The sequence below is a fragment of the Artemia sp. Qi Xiang Cuo genome, chromosome 1 (genome assembly GCF_049724085.1).
Source record: "Artemia sp. Qi Xiang Cuo chromosome 1, ASM4972408v1, whole genome shotgun sequence".
In the NCBI taxonomy this organism is placed as follows: domain Eukaryota; kingdom Metazoa; phylum Arthropoda; class Branchiopoda; order Anostraca; family Artemiidae; genus Artemia; species Artemia sp. Qi Xiang Cuo.
Window position 1 is genome coordinate 97,208,714 of NC_142794.1, and position 15,395 is coordinate 97,224,108.

Here is a 15,395-nt window from a genome sequence, read left to right on the forward strand (position 1 = left end):
TGACCATCTACCCAAGACACGTTTGGGAGGTTGAAGGCCCCTGTCATGAGCAGGGTTGCCTTTGGGTAATTGCATAGTATGAATTGCGTCATTTTGGCAATTGCTCTTTCAGAGGACAGCTGGCAAGGGCTGCTGGGGCTCCTGTAAATTGAGCTTAGGACAAACATTTCGTTAGGTAGGGACAGGGAGACCAATGTAGCTTCAACCCAAGGTAAGTAATAATTTGGGACAGAAATTTCTTTTACCTGGAATTCCTTGGAAGCTAGAACAGCCACTCCTCCTCTGCAGTTTGGATCAGACAGATTGCTGAAGATGTTGTATCCAGAGGGGCAGATTGAGTCTTCTGTCAGTTGAAATCTTGAGTTCTTGGGGCAAATTTCTGTCAGAGTTGCAATGTCTATCTGACTTAGTTGGAGAACTGTTGCCAGTTCTGGCATCTTGTTGGTAATAACATCAACGTTTGCCGTCATAATGTTCACAAGTTTTTGGGTGTGTCTGGGCGAGTTTTTATTCTGCTCACTAATATTCTCGCTTTCGGTTGAAGTGGGTGAATTGCAGGTTAGGTACACAGAGCTGCTAGTGAGGGACGAGGCAGAAGGGCATGGGGACGTAACTGTTAATTCACTGTTTATACATTTACACAAACTTGCGTTACACAAACTTGCGTTTACAACGTTATTATCACTCACACATGAACTATTTACAAGGGGGACGAGACGGTTGGAGATAGTGGTTATTCTTGCATGCTCGAGCATCTCTCCATCGGAATTGCTCGAGTTTGACCGTTTTTTGTGATTTTGCCGTTTCTTATCACTAGGTATGTTTCTCCGTTCGCCTGTCTTTTCTTCATCTCTTCCAACAAGGCTTTTCTAGCGTTGCGATCTTCTTTGGAGCTGTCGCCATAGAATCGAATCGGGTCTTTACGCTGGTAGGACGCATCCAGGATAAGCTTCTTGTCAGTGAAGCTGGCTACCGTGAACAGGACTGGTGGGTGTCGTAGTGGTTGTCCAGCCGTGGGGGCCGAGGCTGGTAGTCTTTTCACGTTGAAGACGTTGGTCGCTAGTTTGTATTTGTCCTTGAAGTATTTGGCAAGGAAGTCTTCGTCACTTGCTTGGACCGGAATCCCATATCCAACGACGTTAAGTTTGCATCTCTGCCTGTCTTGCTCACTTCTGACTGTACTCCATATATGTTCGTCAAGTGCATCTGGTGCATGCCCTGTCACTTGAGCGGTAATTGCCAATTCAACAATTGCTTTTACCTTGAGAACATCGCATTTTGTGGCAAGTTCATCGTGAATCTCTCTGAGACCCTTGTTGACTGTGGTCGTTATGCTAGCAATGTCCTCTCGCACCTCTGATTTGAATCAGATTTTCTCAATGTCCAAAGTATTCTCCATTTCTGGCCACAACTTCTTTCTATGTTTCTGGCAATTTACTGATACCATCTCTGAAAAAATTCACCAGTTTTGCAGCTAACTTCCCATTTGAGTATTTCTAAGTATATTTTAACAGGAGCTGCAACATATAGTCAAGTGATGAAACTAAGAGTTTATTGTTGCAGTTTTTCTTGCAATGTTCAGCTCAAATGCATCAATTGTTTTCAGTAGACCTCCCCAGTGATTTGGAATCAGCAGTTCATAATACACCATGCTGAGCTGGTAAAGATGTCAATGATGTGACATAGCTTTGGTATCCAAATGTTGCCCAATGTTTTGGATTATCTTTATAGGCCCAGTTTTCATTTCATGTCACAATTCAATTGAAAAAACCCCTTTTGTTTGCCGTTGGAGTTGTTCACACGTGATGAAATGGTGCTTGTTGTCTCTTGACTTCAATTTATGCTGCACTCAATTTCCTACCTTTCAGATCATTTCTATTGCTTTTAAACAATGGGATATCACTTCATGAGTGACTGATTGTTTTTGGAAATTCTAATAATTATAGGCTATTTAAATAGAATTGGATGTAAGTGCAAATTTTGCTTAAATTACCCTTAAAGTACATAGGACACTAACAGCAAAACACATTATTCCCCCTGGCTCTATCTTAGGTTTATTCATACCTATGGCAAAACAGAAAAATCATAGCTCTCTCATAATGGTCTCAGATTTTTTCCTAGGTTACTACTTGCTTTTAATTTTAAGGGGAACTAGACACTGCCTTGTCTGGCATTCATAATTTCTCCAACAGAAGTTTTCCACAATGCACAGTTATGTAAAACTTGTAGATATTTAATGAAAATGTTTGTTGTGAATTATGAAGCAAGAATTTCATTGCTTTAAATTTTTTATTTTGTACACAGGTCTAGGGCTAGATACAGGACCTTTAGGGTAGAGGTTTTTTTTTTAAATGTTACAAACAATACACTATAAAATTAGAAACTAAAATGTGCTACAAAGATCATTCAATTAGAAATTAAAAGATGCTGCTCTGTTTGTTCTATAGAGTTTCCTTCAACTCTGTGGTGTTACTATACCTGAAAACCAGGAGTTTCCCTAATTTATTTTGGCTATTACACACTATGAATTTTACAAGTCATACTTTGACTGCCACCAGCCTAGATTCTGGAAAATAATTATTGGTGCCTCATTTGAAAAATGCATTGCATTTGGTATTTTAGTGCAAAGGAAACGAATTGCAGTGCTTCACCACACTAAAGACAATGCCCATTCAAATAAGGTAAAAGCATTACTATGACATTCCTTATGTCCTGCTCTTTGTAAGTATCAAGGTCACTTTTCTTACTATCCACCTTGACAGTTGATGGTCTAAGATATAGGTCTAGAATAATGGTTCTTAATCGATTTTGAGCTATATCCTGCTTAGGCATTTCTAAAATCCTCGTGCCCCCTTGTGGTGCTTAAATTTTGTTATTCAAAATTGTATGTATATTTACCTGGAAGCTTAAAAGGCCATTAACTTGGTAACTTTTTTTACTCATCCTCCTGGTATATTTTATACTAATGAAAATTATTGCCTGTGTACAACACCTTTTAGACAATGTATGAGGTCATTGCAATACTATCATAAATGTTTTTTGCTGTTTAAATGCACATGAATGTGATGTTATTTACATAACACTTTTTTTTTCAGATTAAGACTCCAAAATATAGTTTAGCCAAAGAGTGCACGTCTTGTCCATGATCCACTGGTGGGGAATTGGAATCTTGGGTCTGAAACCGTTTTGTAAAACAATGAATGTTGTATTTTTAATGCATAATGTGTTTCTGCTAATCATCTTTTCTTGTCTTATTATCCACATTTTAAAAGAATATTCAACATCTAATAGATCTTTATTTTTTTCACAATTATATAGGCAAATGCTTCTGATAGGTCAAGAAACTTGTTACAAAGAACTACAAAGCATCAAAAGATGAAAAGCAATGGAAAATGTATTTTTTAGGGGTATTTATTTAACTATCATGGGGGAGGGATGCATTGTCAGAGAAGTGACCATGATATTTAGAAACAGCAAAAAAAGGGTATCTACTCATGGGCGTAGGGAGGGGGGGCAGCTGCCCCCCGAGACCTTCAAATTTACATTAGGTATGGCTGAAAAAGCAGATGGTTGGAAAAGCAGTTGATAAAAGGCCCTCCATCACACTATTGACTGCCCCCCCCCCTAGACAATATGCTGCCTACGCCCATGTATCTACTTTAAGTTAAATTAGCATGTTTTCTTTTGATCATACACTGCTAGTTTATTGCAATGTTAACCTTGTAAATGGTATTTCCAAAGGTGGTTCATATAAAGTTTTGTTCACATTTTGACTATACTTTTTTCAAGGAAGAGTATATACTATCCTAAATGTAGGTTTTTGCAAAAAAAAAAAAAAACATTATGGATATTCTTAATACCTTTATATATTCAATTGATTCAGACAAATGTAAATTACTTAAGGTTCTCAATTAAATAAGCTGTTTTGAGCTTGGTGTAAAATCTTGTTTTTGGTTTTGCTTGATTTTGATTCCAACCAACTGGGTTTCTCCAGAGGTAAAGGCTGTGATCATGCATACCCTATGCTGCCTTTTCTCAGTTTATAAGTTCTTTTTGGATTGAGGGAGACTAATTGTTTTTTGAAAACATAAGTGGGGTATTTGATAATCTTTTTACGTGCTTTTGTATTGCTTACTTTGTCAAAATGTAGTTTACTGCTTAACCTGGCTAAAGTTTTTCATTCATGGTATTCTGATTTTAAAATCCGTGCTACTTCAGGATTTGGGATTTCTTCTAATGAAATATTACAAGAGGGATTAGAGAGGGAGGAGTATTATCATCTCCAATTGTCTGAAAGATTGTTATGTTTCTTAAAAAGCCTCACTTATTTATATAGCAGGTGAAATTAATTATTTGTCAGACGCTGATAATGTTGTTCTACTTCGTTGGTCTAAAGTCTTATTAATGGAATATTTTAAGATTTAGTGAATGAGTTAAAGAAAAAAGGCCTAGAAATTAGCATAGCAAAATGTCAATATTTTGTAATAAACCATCTTCTTGGTACTCCCCCTCTTGTTTTCTGTAATGGTTGGGTCTTCAATGCTTTAGATTTTCTTATGCACCCTTTTGTCCTGTATTCTCCCTCTAAAAGAGTTTCATCTCTTTTAATATTGAGGTGTTTAGAGGTTAAGAGTAAAAAAAAACTTGGTTTGTCATTCATGTTTATGGCTGCATCTCTCTTAATAATGGGTCACTTGCAGGCTAAGATAAAAAAACTTTGCTCTCTCATTCATCTTCATGGCTGCATCTCTTTTAATAATGAGTCATTTAGACGCTAAGATCCTCTCTTAGCCTCTAGATGTCATGTGACAGAAATCTACTTCCTCTTTTTAAAAAAAAATGATAATTTTATTATTTATTTTTCACTTGATTTTGTTGCATGTGTTTCTTTTCAGTTTGTTATTTTTTATTGATATAATTTGAAATTTGTTTCCTTTTTTAATTGCTACTCCTCAATTTTTGTATCTGTAAGGGAAGTAAAAGTATGATAATAAATATGTGATTCTAAAAGAAGCTTTTTGTTTATTTGAAAATTTTCTCATTTGCCCAATTGTAGGCTATTGGCTTTAGAAGAGCAATGGTTCTTGAGTATTCCCATGGGCATTTTGAAAAGCATCTTGATGAAAAAAAAAGCAAAGCCAGTAATTTCAAAGAAGTCTTTGAAGTACAATAGGCCAACACATCATTTCTAAGATCATCTAGACAAGGGCAGATCTAGAGAAAAATCTTGGAGGAGGCACAATATGACAGGGGTGCCAATGAGCAAAATCTGGGGGGGGGACATTGTGGTAGTAATCGACCAAATTGACAAATTTATTCTAAAAAATGAGTGAAAAAAGAAAAAAAAAATAGCAGAAGAGGGCACCAGAAAAAATCTATGGGGTCCCCTCGCACCCCCCCCCCCCCCTCTGGGATCCGCCAGTGCCTCTAGGTTCAACTTCAATCATCAGAAAAGACTTTCAAGCACATATTATTAATATTTTACATTTTACAAGAAGTTTTCATAGCTCTTTTGAATTATGTAGGTCCGTGGTATTAGCCCCTGCACATGGGATATCTTGGACATGTATTTTGATTGAAATATACCTTTCATAAGTATAGACAGAAGGTTCCTAATTTTGGATATGATGTAAATGTTTGGGATTTATTGATGATTGGTACTGGGCTAGTTAACTAAACAATTATTTGTCTTTGCAACTCTTCCCTTAGCTTGAATCCTTAACAGAATCTGTCTATGATTTAGATACTTAGTTCCAACTTTAAGGTCCCATGTCCTTAATTGGGAGTAAGTTTAGTCAAAAGCTTAAAGTGTGTGTCAAAGTTTAGGCTCCACTGCTGACTATCAGTACATTTAAAATTATTAGGGCTGTATATTATTAAAACTTTCAAACTAATCCCAAATTTATTGAGAAAATTTTGACAAATACAATGGCAAACTATCAACTTCTTTGGTGATTTAATAGCAATTTGACTGTGATTTAACTGCTAAAGTGATGACTATCTGTTTTACTACTGGGTATCATACCCTACAGAGGATGTCAGTGGCAGTGACTATTTCTGTACAATGACCAATGCATCTTGGTTCCCTTTTTAAAACCATTTATGTGACATTCTACTTAACCAATTTAAAGAATTATATTTAATTTTTACTGTCCTTGGTAAAAGGGAAGGACAATTAAAAAAAAAGGTTTTCTAGATTGTAGTCAGCCACTCCTAAATAGCCTAGCCATCAACCAATTCCTACTATTTAAAATAATATAGCTCCATCCTGTCTAAGATTAGGAACTTACTGTATATCCCTCTAAAAGATACTATTTAATCAAAATATTTGTCCGAGCTTAGGCACTGTTTGATAACTTGTGGTATTATCCTAAATAAAAAAATTTTGTTTTTTGTTCATTCTGAAACAGTTAGAGTTTATATTGATGAGAATCCAGTAAATGAGAGACTATAAAATAGTCTCCACAAGCCAGGAGTTTGAAGAAAAAAAAAATATGAGTAGTCTGGTCCTTTTAAAGACTATGACTATTTACAGGTGTCATAATGTTGCCATAATGTGTTCTCTTTAACTTTTGCAAAAAAGGAGTCCTTTCTAGGCCCCCTTTTCAATTTATTTGAGTTTAGAGGGTAAAATATTGTATCTATGTGAAAATTTTGGATACCACCAGATGGCTAATCTGACAGTGCCTATATATATACAAATCTTTAAATTAGCCAACTGGCCAACCAGTATTTTAAGCCTAGGAGTCCAGCTAGACCTAAGGAAACATATTAAGAAGACAATTCTTACTCCATAATAGCCTATGGAGAATAATACTAGCCTAGTAAACACATTTTCAAGGTTGAGAGCCTTTGTCTTCACTTTTTTCCTTGTTTTTCCAGTTTTTCTAAGAAATTCTTGAATTTCTTAGAACCTATATATTCACAGAATATATACCCCCATCCCCCTGATGTGCAAATATATACCTAGAATTGCATCCTCAATCTAAATATAACATCCATTTTCATCACAAATGAACTTTACTCCCATATTAGCCATGTGGTGGATGTCCGAAAATTTTTAAGTAGGTTCTGCATAAACATCATTTAATTCATTTACTGCAGTTTTTGTTGTTCAGATTTGTATTTATCTCTTGCTTATACGAGGTTTTTCCTTATAGAGAAACTTGTCAGATGGGCCTAGAAAGAAATGAGTTCAAATGGTTATAATGTTGGATGCTGAGAGAAAAGAAGGTAGAGCATCAACCTCAGGCATTAAACTTGATGACAACGCAACTGATTCAATATTCTATTCGTCTAGCACTTGGAAAATGAGTTTGTGTGGATATGCCTTGCAAATACGATTTTTCGTAATTTTATGTGTTGGACTCTCAATCCTTGTTATTATAATTGGGTCTCATTGTAGCAATAGATATTGCTCCAAAAGTGATTTAAAGGTATGTTAACTCGAGCTAGCATTCTACGTCTTTCCCCAGGCTATTAAGGCTCATTTTATCCATAGGGTATGGGAGTATGGGGGAAGATACGCCCCATACCAGCCATCCAGACAGATTCAATGTACTATGCCCATTGGAAGTGTGACAATTGCTGATATTCGTTTTTTTTTTTTATTACCTTGTCTTATCCTTGAAATTTCTAAGTCCTCTCCCTCATCATACTAACAAAAGGAATGTTATTTCTTATGTTAATTTCAAAATTGCTATTCAAAACACAGAATTACAACATAGTCCATTACCAAAAGACCAATTGTCTGGAAAAAGAGCTTTAATGAGTTTGATTATAAATGAGTTCCTAAATAGTGGATTTACTTTCAGTCTCCTATCGTTAAAAAAGTGAAAGATAGTTAAATTATCGGTATTGTTAATTATCAATGTTATATCGTTTATATATCGTTAGTTATTGTTAATATATCAATTCTTAAATTATCAGTATGATTGCAATACTGTTCAAATCAAGTGATAATACAAGGCAACAGTTATAATCTTACTGATTTGATATCTGATTTTGTTGCTCATCATAAGAAAACTCTAGCCGTTGACACTCAATCTTTTAAATTATTTAAAATGTACTCTCTAAATACACTTTTGGTTAGCAGACCAATTTTAAATGTGTAAATGGAACGCCATTATGGCAACGCCTAAAGAATCAGAGAAAAAAGATTTTCAGTTTTGACAATGATTAAATAGGAAGTTTTTTCATCTGAAGGAGCAACACTAAAACTTAAAACGAACAGAAATTATTTCGTATATGAAGGAGGCTGCTCGTCCTCAACACCTCGCTCTTTACGCTAAAGTTTTTAAGTACTTTCAAACAAAGCTTGTTGTTGTTCTGATTAAACGAACCTTGTGTTTCAGAATTGGTTCTTAAAGAATTGGGACTAAAATTTTAGCGTAAAGAACGAGGTGTTGAGGAGGAGCAACCCCCCTCATAAACGTAATAGGAATGTTTAGTGATAGTAAATAGTAAAATAGTAAAAGTAAACGTAATGTTTTGACAATGATTAAATAGCAAGTTTTTTCAACTGAAGGAGCAACATTAGAACTAACGAACAGAAATGACTACGTATATGAGGGGACTGCTCCTCCTCACACCTCGCTCTTTACGATAAAGTTTTTTAGTACTTTCAAACAAACTTCTTATTGTTCTAATTAAACGAACCTAGTGTTTCAGAATTGGTTCTTAAAGAATTGGGACTAAAACTTTAGCGTAAAGAACGAGGTGTTGAGGAGGAGCAACCCCCCTCATAAACGTAATAGGAATGTTTAGTGATAGTAAATAGTAAAATAGTAAAAGTAAACGTAATGTTTTGACAATGATTAAATAGCAAGTTTTTTCAACTGAAGGAGCAACATTAAAACTTAAAACGAACATAAATTATTACGTATATGACGGGGACTGCTCCTCCACAACACCTCGCTCTTTAAACTAAAGTTTCTAAGTACTTTCAAACAAAGCTTCTTGTTGTTCTAATTAAACGACCCTTGTGTTTCAGAATTGGTTCTTAAAGAATTGGGACTAAAACTTTAGCGTAAAGAACGAAGTGATGAGGAGGAGCAACCCCCCTCATAAACGTAATGGTTTCTGTTCGTTTTAAGTTTTAATGTTGCTCCTGACTTTAAGTTTAAAAACTTAATTTTTTTATTTAATTTCCGGCGGTTATTCTAAATAACACCAGGAAATCCTTCTCTACCTTCACGGAAAAATCCCTCCTCCCCACAGGTACATTCTATAGGCAATTCAATCCTGGTGAAAATTTACCCCAGACAATTGCCCTTAACATCTCCTTACGTAAAATTGAATCGGCAATGAGAAAGTAAGACATAAAAAGAAATTCGTATGGGATTTCAGGCAAATGCCCCTAGTGCAAAATTTCCCCTAAAGAAAATCACCCCCTTGAAACTTTGCTTCCCATGGAAAATACTCCCAGCGGAAAATTCCCCCCCTCCCGAAAAATGTCTGCATACTTCCTAATAACAAGTACAATACGTAAACAATGGGCAAGCTTTATAATTTAAAGACCTTTACCCAGGTGCTATGGGGGTCATGATATCTCCAAAGGCATAGTTATTCGGCCTTTCGACTATGTTGAACAAAATAGCTATGTCAAAATTTTGATCAGAGAAATTTGAGAAAAAAGCGGTGTGGTAGGGGGCCTAGGTACCCTCCAATCTTTTTGGTCACTAAAAAGACACTAGAAGTTTTAATTTCCGTTCGAATGAGTCCTCTCCGGATATTCTGGGACCACTGGGTTAATACAATCACCCCTGAAAAAAAAAACATTCATTTATGATCTTTCTTCTGGCAAAAATAAAAAATTCCACGTCTTTGCAGAAAAGAGCTTGGAACCTCTACATTAGGGTTCTCTGATACGCTGAATCTGATGGTGTCGTTTTCAGTAAGATTCTATGACTTTTAGGGGGCATTTTTCTTTTTTTCGAAAATGGGGCATATTTTCTCAGGCTCGTAGCCTTTTATGGGTAAGACTAAACTTAATGAAACCTATATATTTGTAATCAGCAACATAAGTTGGTTCTTTTGATGTATCTATTCGTATCAAAATTCCGTTTTTTAGAGTTTTTGTTACTATTGAGCCGGGCCACTCCTTAAGTTCAGTTTGTTGCCACGAACTGTTTGATATAAATAATTTGTTACAAAACCATTACTGACGCATGGCTATCAGTTAAGTTAGGAGATGAATATGTATGCTAAAGGCTGTTAATAAGATCAATATTTTACAAATGATCATTAGCATGATAATAATAACATATCTAAGAGCTTTTTCTAATAAAAAAAGAAAAAAAATTCAGGTAATTAAAAAAAATTGGCAGTTTTAAAGTGAAGGTAGATTTATCTTTGCAATGAGGAGCTAGAGGTACTAAAAGAATTAAACAATAACAAGGCTGTAGGCTGACAGTGTGGTAAATGCAGGTTGTCAAAATGGCGTATCAGTAATATCTCAGGGTCGGCTTTGGGTATTTAGGTAAAACTTTCAGGGGCACTTCTACTGCTGTTACTATTTCTACGGTTACTGCTACCACTGAACTAAGTCGAAAGAGCTTAAGGTCATTCAGGCTGTCAAAATTTTATATATGTAGTATATCAGAAACAAAAGGGGATATGACGTTGAGAATTTTAGGGGAAGTTGTTGGGGCTGTAAAACTAAATCAGAAGACACTATTTGTATGTAGGTTGTCAAAATAGTGTATAGTAACATCTCAGGGACAACTAAGAGTATTAAGTTGAAATTCCCAGGGTTATTACTACCACAGCTAGTACTACTACTACTATTGAAGTAAATCATAAGAGTATAAGAGCATCCAGGTTATCAAAATGGCATAGATGCAACATCTCAGAGACAGAATTGGTTATTAAGTTGATGGTTTAAGGGAAATGTGAGGGGATGTAAAAGTAAATCAAAAGGCACTATGTGTATCCAGATTGTCAAAAGAACATCTGTGCAATATCCCAGGAACAGCGAAGGGTATTAAGCTAGAACTTTCAGTGCATGTTGCTGGCGATGTTGAACTAAGTCAAAAGACCTTGGTTGCATCCAAGTCTGTTAAAAGGGCGTAGCTGCAATATCTCGGGAACGGCTTTGGGTATTATGCAGAAAATTTCAGGGTATGTTGGAAAGATGTTCAACTTAATCAAACGACACCAAGTGCATCTGGGTTGTTCAAGGGGCTTATCTTATCTTCAATATCTCTGGAATGGTTAATGGTATTAGGTTGACACTTTCAGTGAATGTTTCAAGTAATCTTGGTTATCGACAAATTGAAACATAGTTTATAATTAAATTATTATTGACCTTGTATTGGCTTGTGTTAGGCCTAACGTAGCTCTTTACTTTTCGTTTAGTAATATACGTTTCTTTAAGTTATATAGTAATTTATGTTCGTTTTATGCTTCATTATTATTTCAATTCATTTCTGCTAGTCTTTTGTTTAATGTAGCCCTTTAATCTTTGAAAAACTTCTTTTAGGAATAGAGTTTCTTTTAATCAATTATTTAGAAAGGATGTTGGAATGTTCATCGAATTGTAAAATTTCTTTCGGCCATCAAATTGATAAAAAAAAATGTATTGCTTTTTATTGGACCAAAGAGTATAGAAAAACGTATTGACTGCCCTTTCTTGAATGAAATTCTCCAACTCTTAAACATGTTTGATTTTGTCAAAATGTGAATTCGCTTTCACAGAATAGATTTCACAATTTGTGGCTGTGACAAGTTTGGCTCTAATTTGATTAATAGCTTGAATCTTCTCCTAAATATGTATATAAAAACTGATCATAAACTATGTTTTAAATATAAGTCCTGCCGGAATATATAGCATTTCGTTACAACTATCACATTTCCCTGGAATAAAATAAAACCTCTAATGATCTTCTAAGACCCAAATCCACCAGTATTTTTTCCTTTACTAATCCACAAAAAACTTTTTGGTATTAAATAACCAGAACCTTCAGGGTGGGAAAGGAATGTTATCAAAACTATTCTGAGCCAAGGGCTCTATCTAAATTATTTTGGAAAGTGAGGGATTAATCTGATGACACTCTTATATTTATACTGAGCATGGCACTTATTTGTCACTTGACAAAGGGCTTAGTTGGCTTGGAAACTGAGTGCATTTATTTTAAAAAAGGTCATTGCAGATGGGGCAACCAGTGTCGTTTCTCTCATATCGTTGAGACTCCTCCAGTTTGTGAACATCACTCCGCTCAAGATGGTTGCCAAAACGCCAAGTCAGCAAAATGCAAAAAAACTACATCCTGAAAAATGTAAGAGATTTGCGGACGGCCGTTGCATCAAAGGACAATGATGCAACTTCTTTCACCCAATAAAACCCGCACTAAACAACCAGAAAACGAGAACAGACACAGAACAAAAAATTTCAAAAAACGATATGCACCCGAATCATCACCCACCGACAGTCAACAACTACAATCACTTCCGGACTCGCTTTTTCTACAGCAGTGGGTTCTCTGGCATAGCAAACACCAACCACCAACCAGAATCATCAAAACCATGGACCTGCTTAAGACCCTCAACCGTCAACCAGAAGAGAGGAGGAACAGGAGAGAGAAGAACGAGTGGTACGAAAAACACAAAACCCAATCACCACCATCCAAATCGTATTTACCAAGAGCAAAGGACTTCCAGAACAAATCACACCCGTACTTACCGACCTACCGTATCTCCCACCACTCTGCTTGAAACGCTGGTGTAGAAACAGAAAAACACGCCCTGTTACAACGATCCATACTCGACCTTTACCGCCTGAACCCACCACCTCCAAGTCTAACTTCAACTCTACCACAAACAGCAAACGCTCCTTCATACCTACCAAGTGATAATGAACATCAGTCCTGGATGACGTATTACAAGAAAGTCCTTCCGCCGGCACAGACAAGTAACTGTCACGCGGTAAGGACCCAAACCTCTGATCTTGTAAAAAGGAAATAAAGATTAAAGCGGAATTCAGAATTTCCCTCTATATTGCTGTCGAACGTCCGGTCAATAACGAACAAAATCGAGGAACTGGACATCTTAATGCGAGGTAAACAGATCGATGTGGCCTGTCTTAATGCGAGGTAAAAAGATTGAAACTTGGCTTACAAATAGCAGTATACTCAGCCTCGATGGCTACAATGCATACATATTACCTCGGAAGTCAGCAGACGAAAAAAAAAGAAGAAATCAGCCACGGTGGAGTTGGTCTTATCTGCCGAAACGATACGCCCAGCCGAATACTCGATCCTCCAATACCCAAATCCCCAGAACTCGAAGTGCTATGGGTCTGGGTAAGACCACGTGTCCTACCAAGAGGATTGTCATTCCTAATCTTTGGAGTCGTCTACTACCCACCTAAACCCCCATTCAGGAAGACTCTACTCAACTACCTACAATACTCCGTCGACCACTTCCGGAGTAAATATCCCTTTGCCGGTATTGTGATAAGCGGAGACTTCAATGATATTAAGCCTTCCTGGATAGAGTCCAGTCTATCACTGAAACAAGTGGTGAAGTCTCCAACCCGCGGCAGTAACCTACTAAACAATGGTCTTCACTAACCTCGAACAGTACTACAACGAGCCAGAAATCACAGCAAGCATCGGGTTAAGTGATCACCTAACAGTGACCTGGAGACCGACGCATTCGTCACGGGGAAAGGTAATTAAAAAAAAAGTAACCTATCGACCGATCAGGGATGAACAAATCCCCGCCTTCAAGGGAAAGCTAACATCGCAGAACTGGACCCCTATTTACAGACTACCGTCCGCTGAAGACATGACAAATGCCTTCTGCGACCAACTTCAGAAAATGTTCGAAGAGCATTTTCCAGAAAAGAAACGGGTAGTAGGAAATGAAACGAAACCCTGGATCACGCCAGATATAAAAGAGCTTATCCTAAGGTGGGATAACTTGTACAACTCTAACAGAGCAGAGTCCAATAAGTTGCGAAATATAGTGGTGAGAAAGATAAAGTATGCACGGCCGCTTGACTGTACAGAAGCTTCTATCTTCCGATTCTAAAAAGTTTCATAGCACGGTTCAGAACATTCTTGGCCGAAAGCAGAAAAATATTGAACTAATAAACGAAAACGGGGAGAAACGTACCGCTAATGCAATTAATGAAACCTTTTCTAAAATCTGTACAAAATACCCTAGTATTACATCACTTCCAGACCTTCATTAGCATTACTGAAATCCCTGTCATTGAAGCAGAAACCATCCAGACCGCTTTCTTAAAACTGGACGCATCCAAGGCATCATTCCCTGGAGAACTGCCGATCAAACTGATCAAAGCATGCAACAACGAGCTTGTGGTACCGTGTACTGTCATAGTAAACCAATACCTGAATGAGGGAACCTTCCCGACACGATTCAAAACTGCTGTGGTCTTTCCTATACCGAAAAAATCATCCGTCGAATCTGCAAATGACTTAAGACCCATTTCAAAGACATCGATTTTCTCAAAAGTCCTTGAAGGAATTGTCTTCAAATGGCTTTTCGAAGATATTAGTGAAAATCTTGATCCTCGGCAGTACGGCTTTCGTTCAGGTGATGGTACTGTTTATTACCTGATCCGCCTCATCAGAGACATCCTGGAGCATCTGGAGATTGACGGTGCTTATATTGACTGCATCATCGCGGACTTCGTGAAAGCGTTTGACTTACTCGACCACTCAGTTGTTATCGACGAGGCAACTTACCTTGGAGCAAGACAAATTGTGTTGCGACTGGTTGGCAGTTTCCTGACGAACCACAAACAGAAAGTACAACTTCTCAATGGCGAAACGTCAAACATCAGGGAGCTGACCTGCGGTGCAGCACAAGGGTCGAAGTTAGGCGCTTTAGCCTTCCTTATTGCGATCAACAAACTTTTGCGCGAAATTATGGAACGCTACAAATTCGCTGACGATCTCTCCACCCTCCTCCTCAGACTTCTCTCACAGAGCATACAGCCAGACCCAATCCTAACAGTAATGCGAAAAATTGAGGATGAAGCAACCCAAGTGAAACTTACACTCAGCCAGGAAAAAACAGTCCTATTTGGGGTTAATTTCCTTAAATGGCCAGTTCCAGACCCGCCATGCGGTGGGCTGAAGGCTGTAAAAAGGGTGAAGATCCTTGGTGTCCACCTGGATGCCGATCTGAAATGGAACACCCACGTATCGTCAATCGTCTCGAAGACCGCCTTCCTCCTAAGATCTTTTGCCTACCTTCGCCGCTTTGGGATGAAAACTGAGATCATGGTTGTATGCTACAAATGCTACATTAGACCGCTCACTGAACATGCCTGCCCAGTGTGGCACAGCGCACTGACCATAGATTGCAGAAAAGGGCCTGCAAAATAATACTGGGGAGTAGTTACGTTGACTATGAGATGAGCC

General features: G+C 37.3%; 1 protein-coding gene across 2 annotated transcripts in view; it reads left to right on the top strand.

Moving 5' to 3' along the window:
• Nucleotides 1–15,395, top strand: part of LOC148956970 (heparan-sulfate 6-O-sulfotransferase 2-like) — a 43,287-nt gene that overhangs the window by 8,431 nt on the left and 19,461 nt on the right. Inside the window, exons 1-2 of one of the 2 annotated variants that reach the window (XM_089088011.1) lie at nt 3,080–3,173; nt 7,161–7,436. In XM_089088011.1, the coding sequence (XP_088944137.1) occupies nt 7,200–7,436 (237 nt within the window). In that variant the 5' untranslated portion in view covers nt 3,080–3,173; nt 7,161–7,199. Of the gene's footprint in view, nt 1–3,079; nt 3,174–7,160; nt 7,437–15,395 lie in introns of those variants that run through there. The other variant, XM_089088017.1, reaches the window with a different exon arrangement.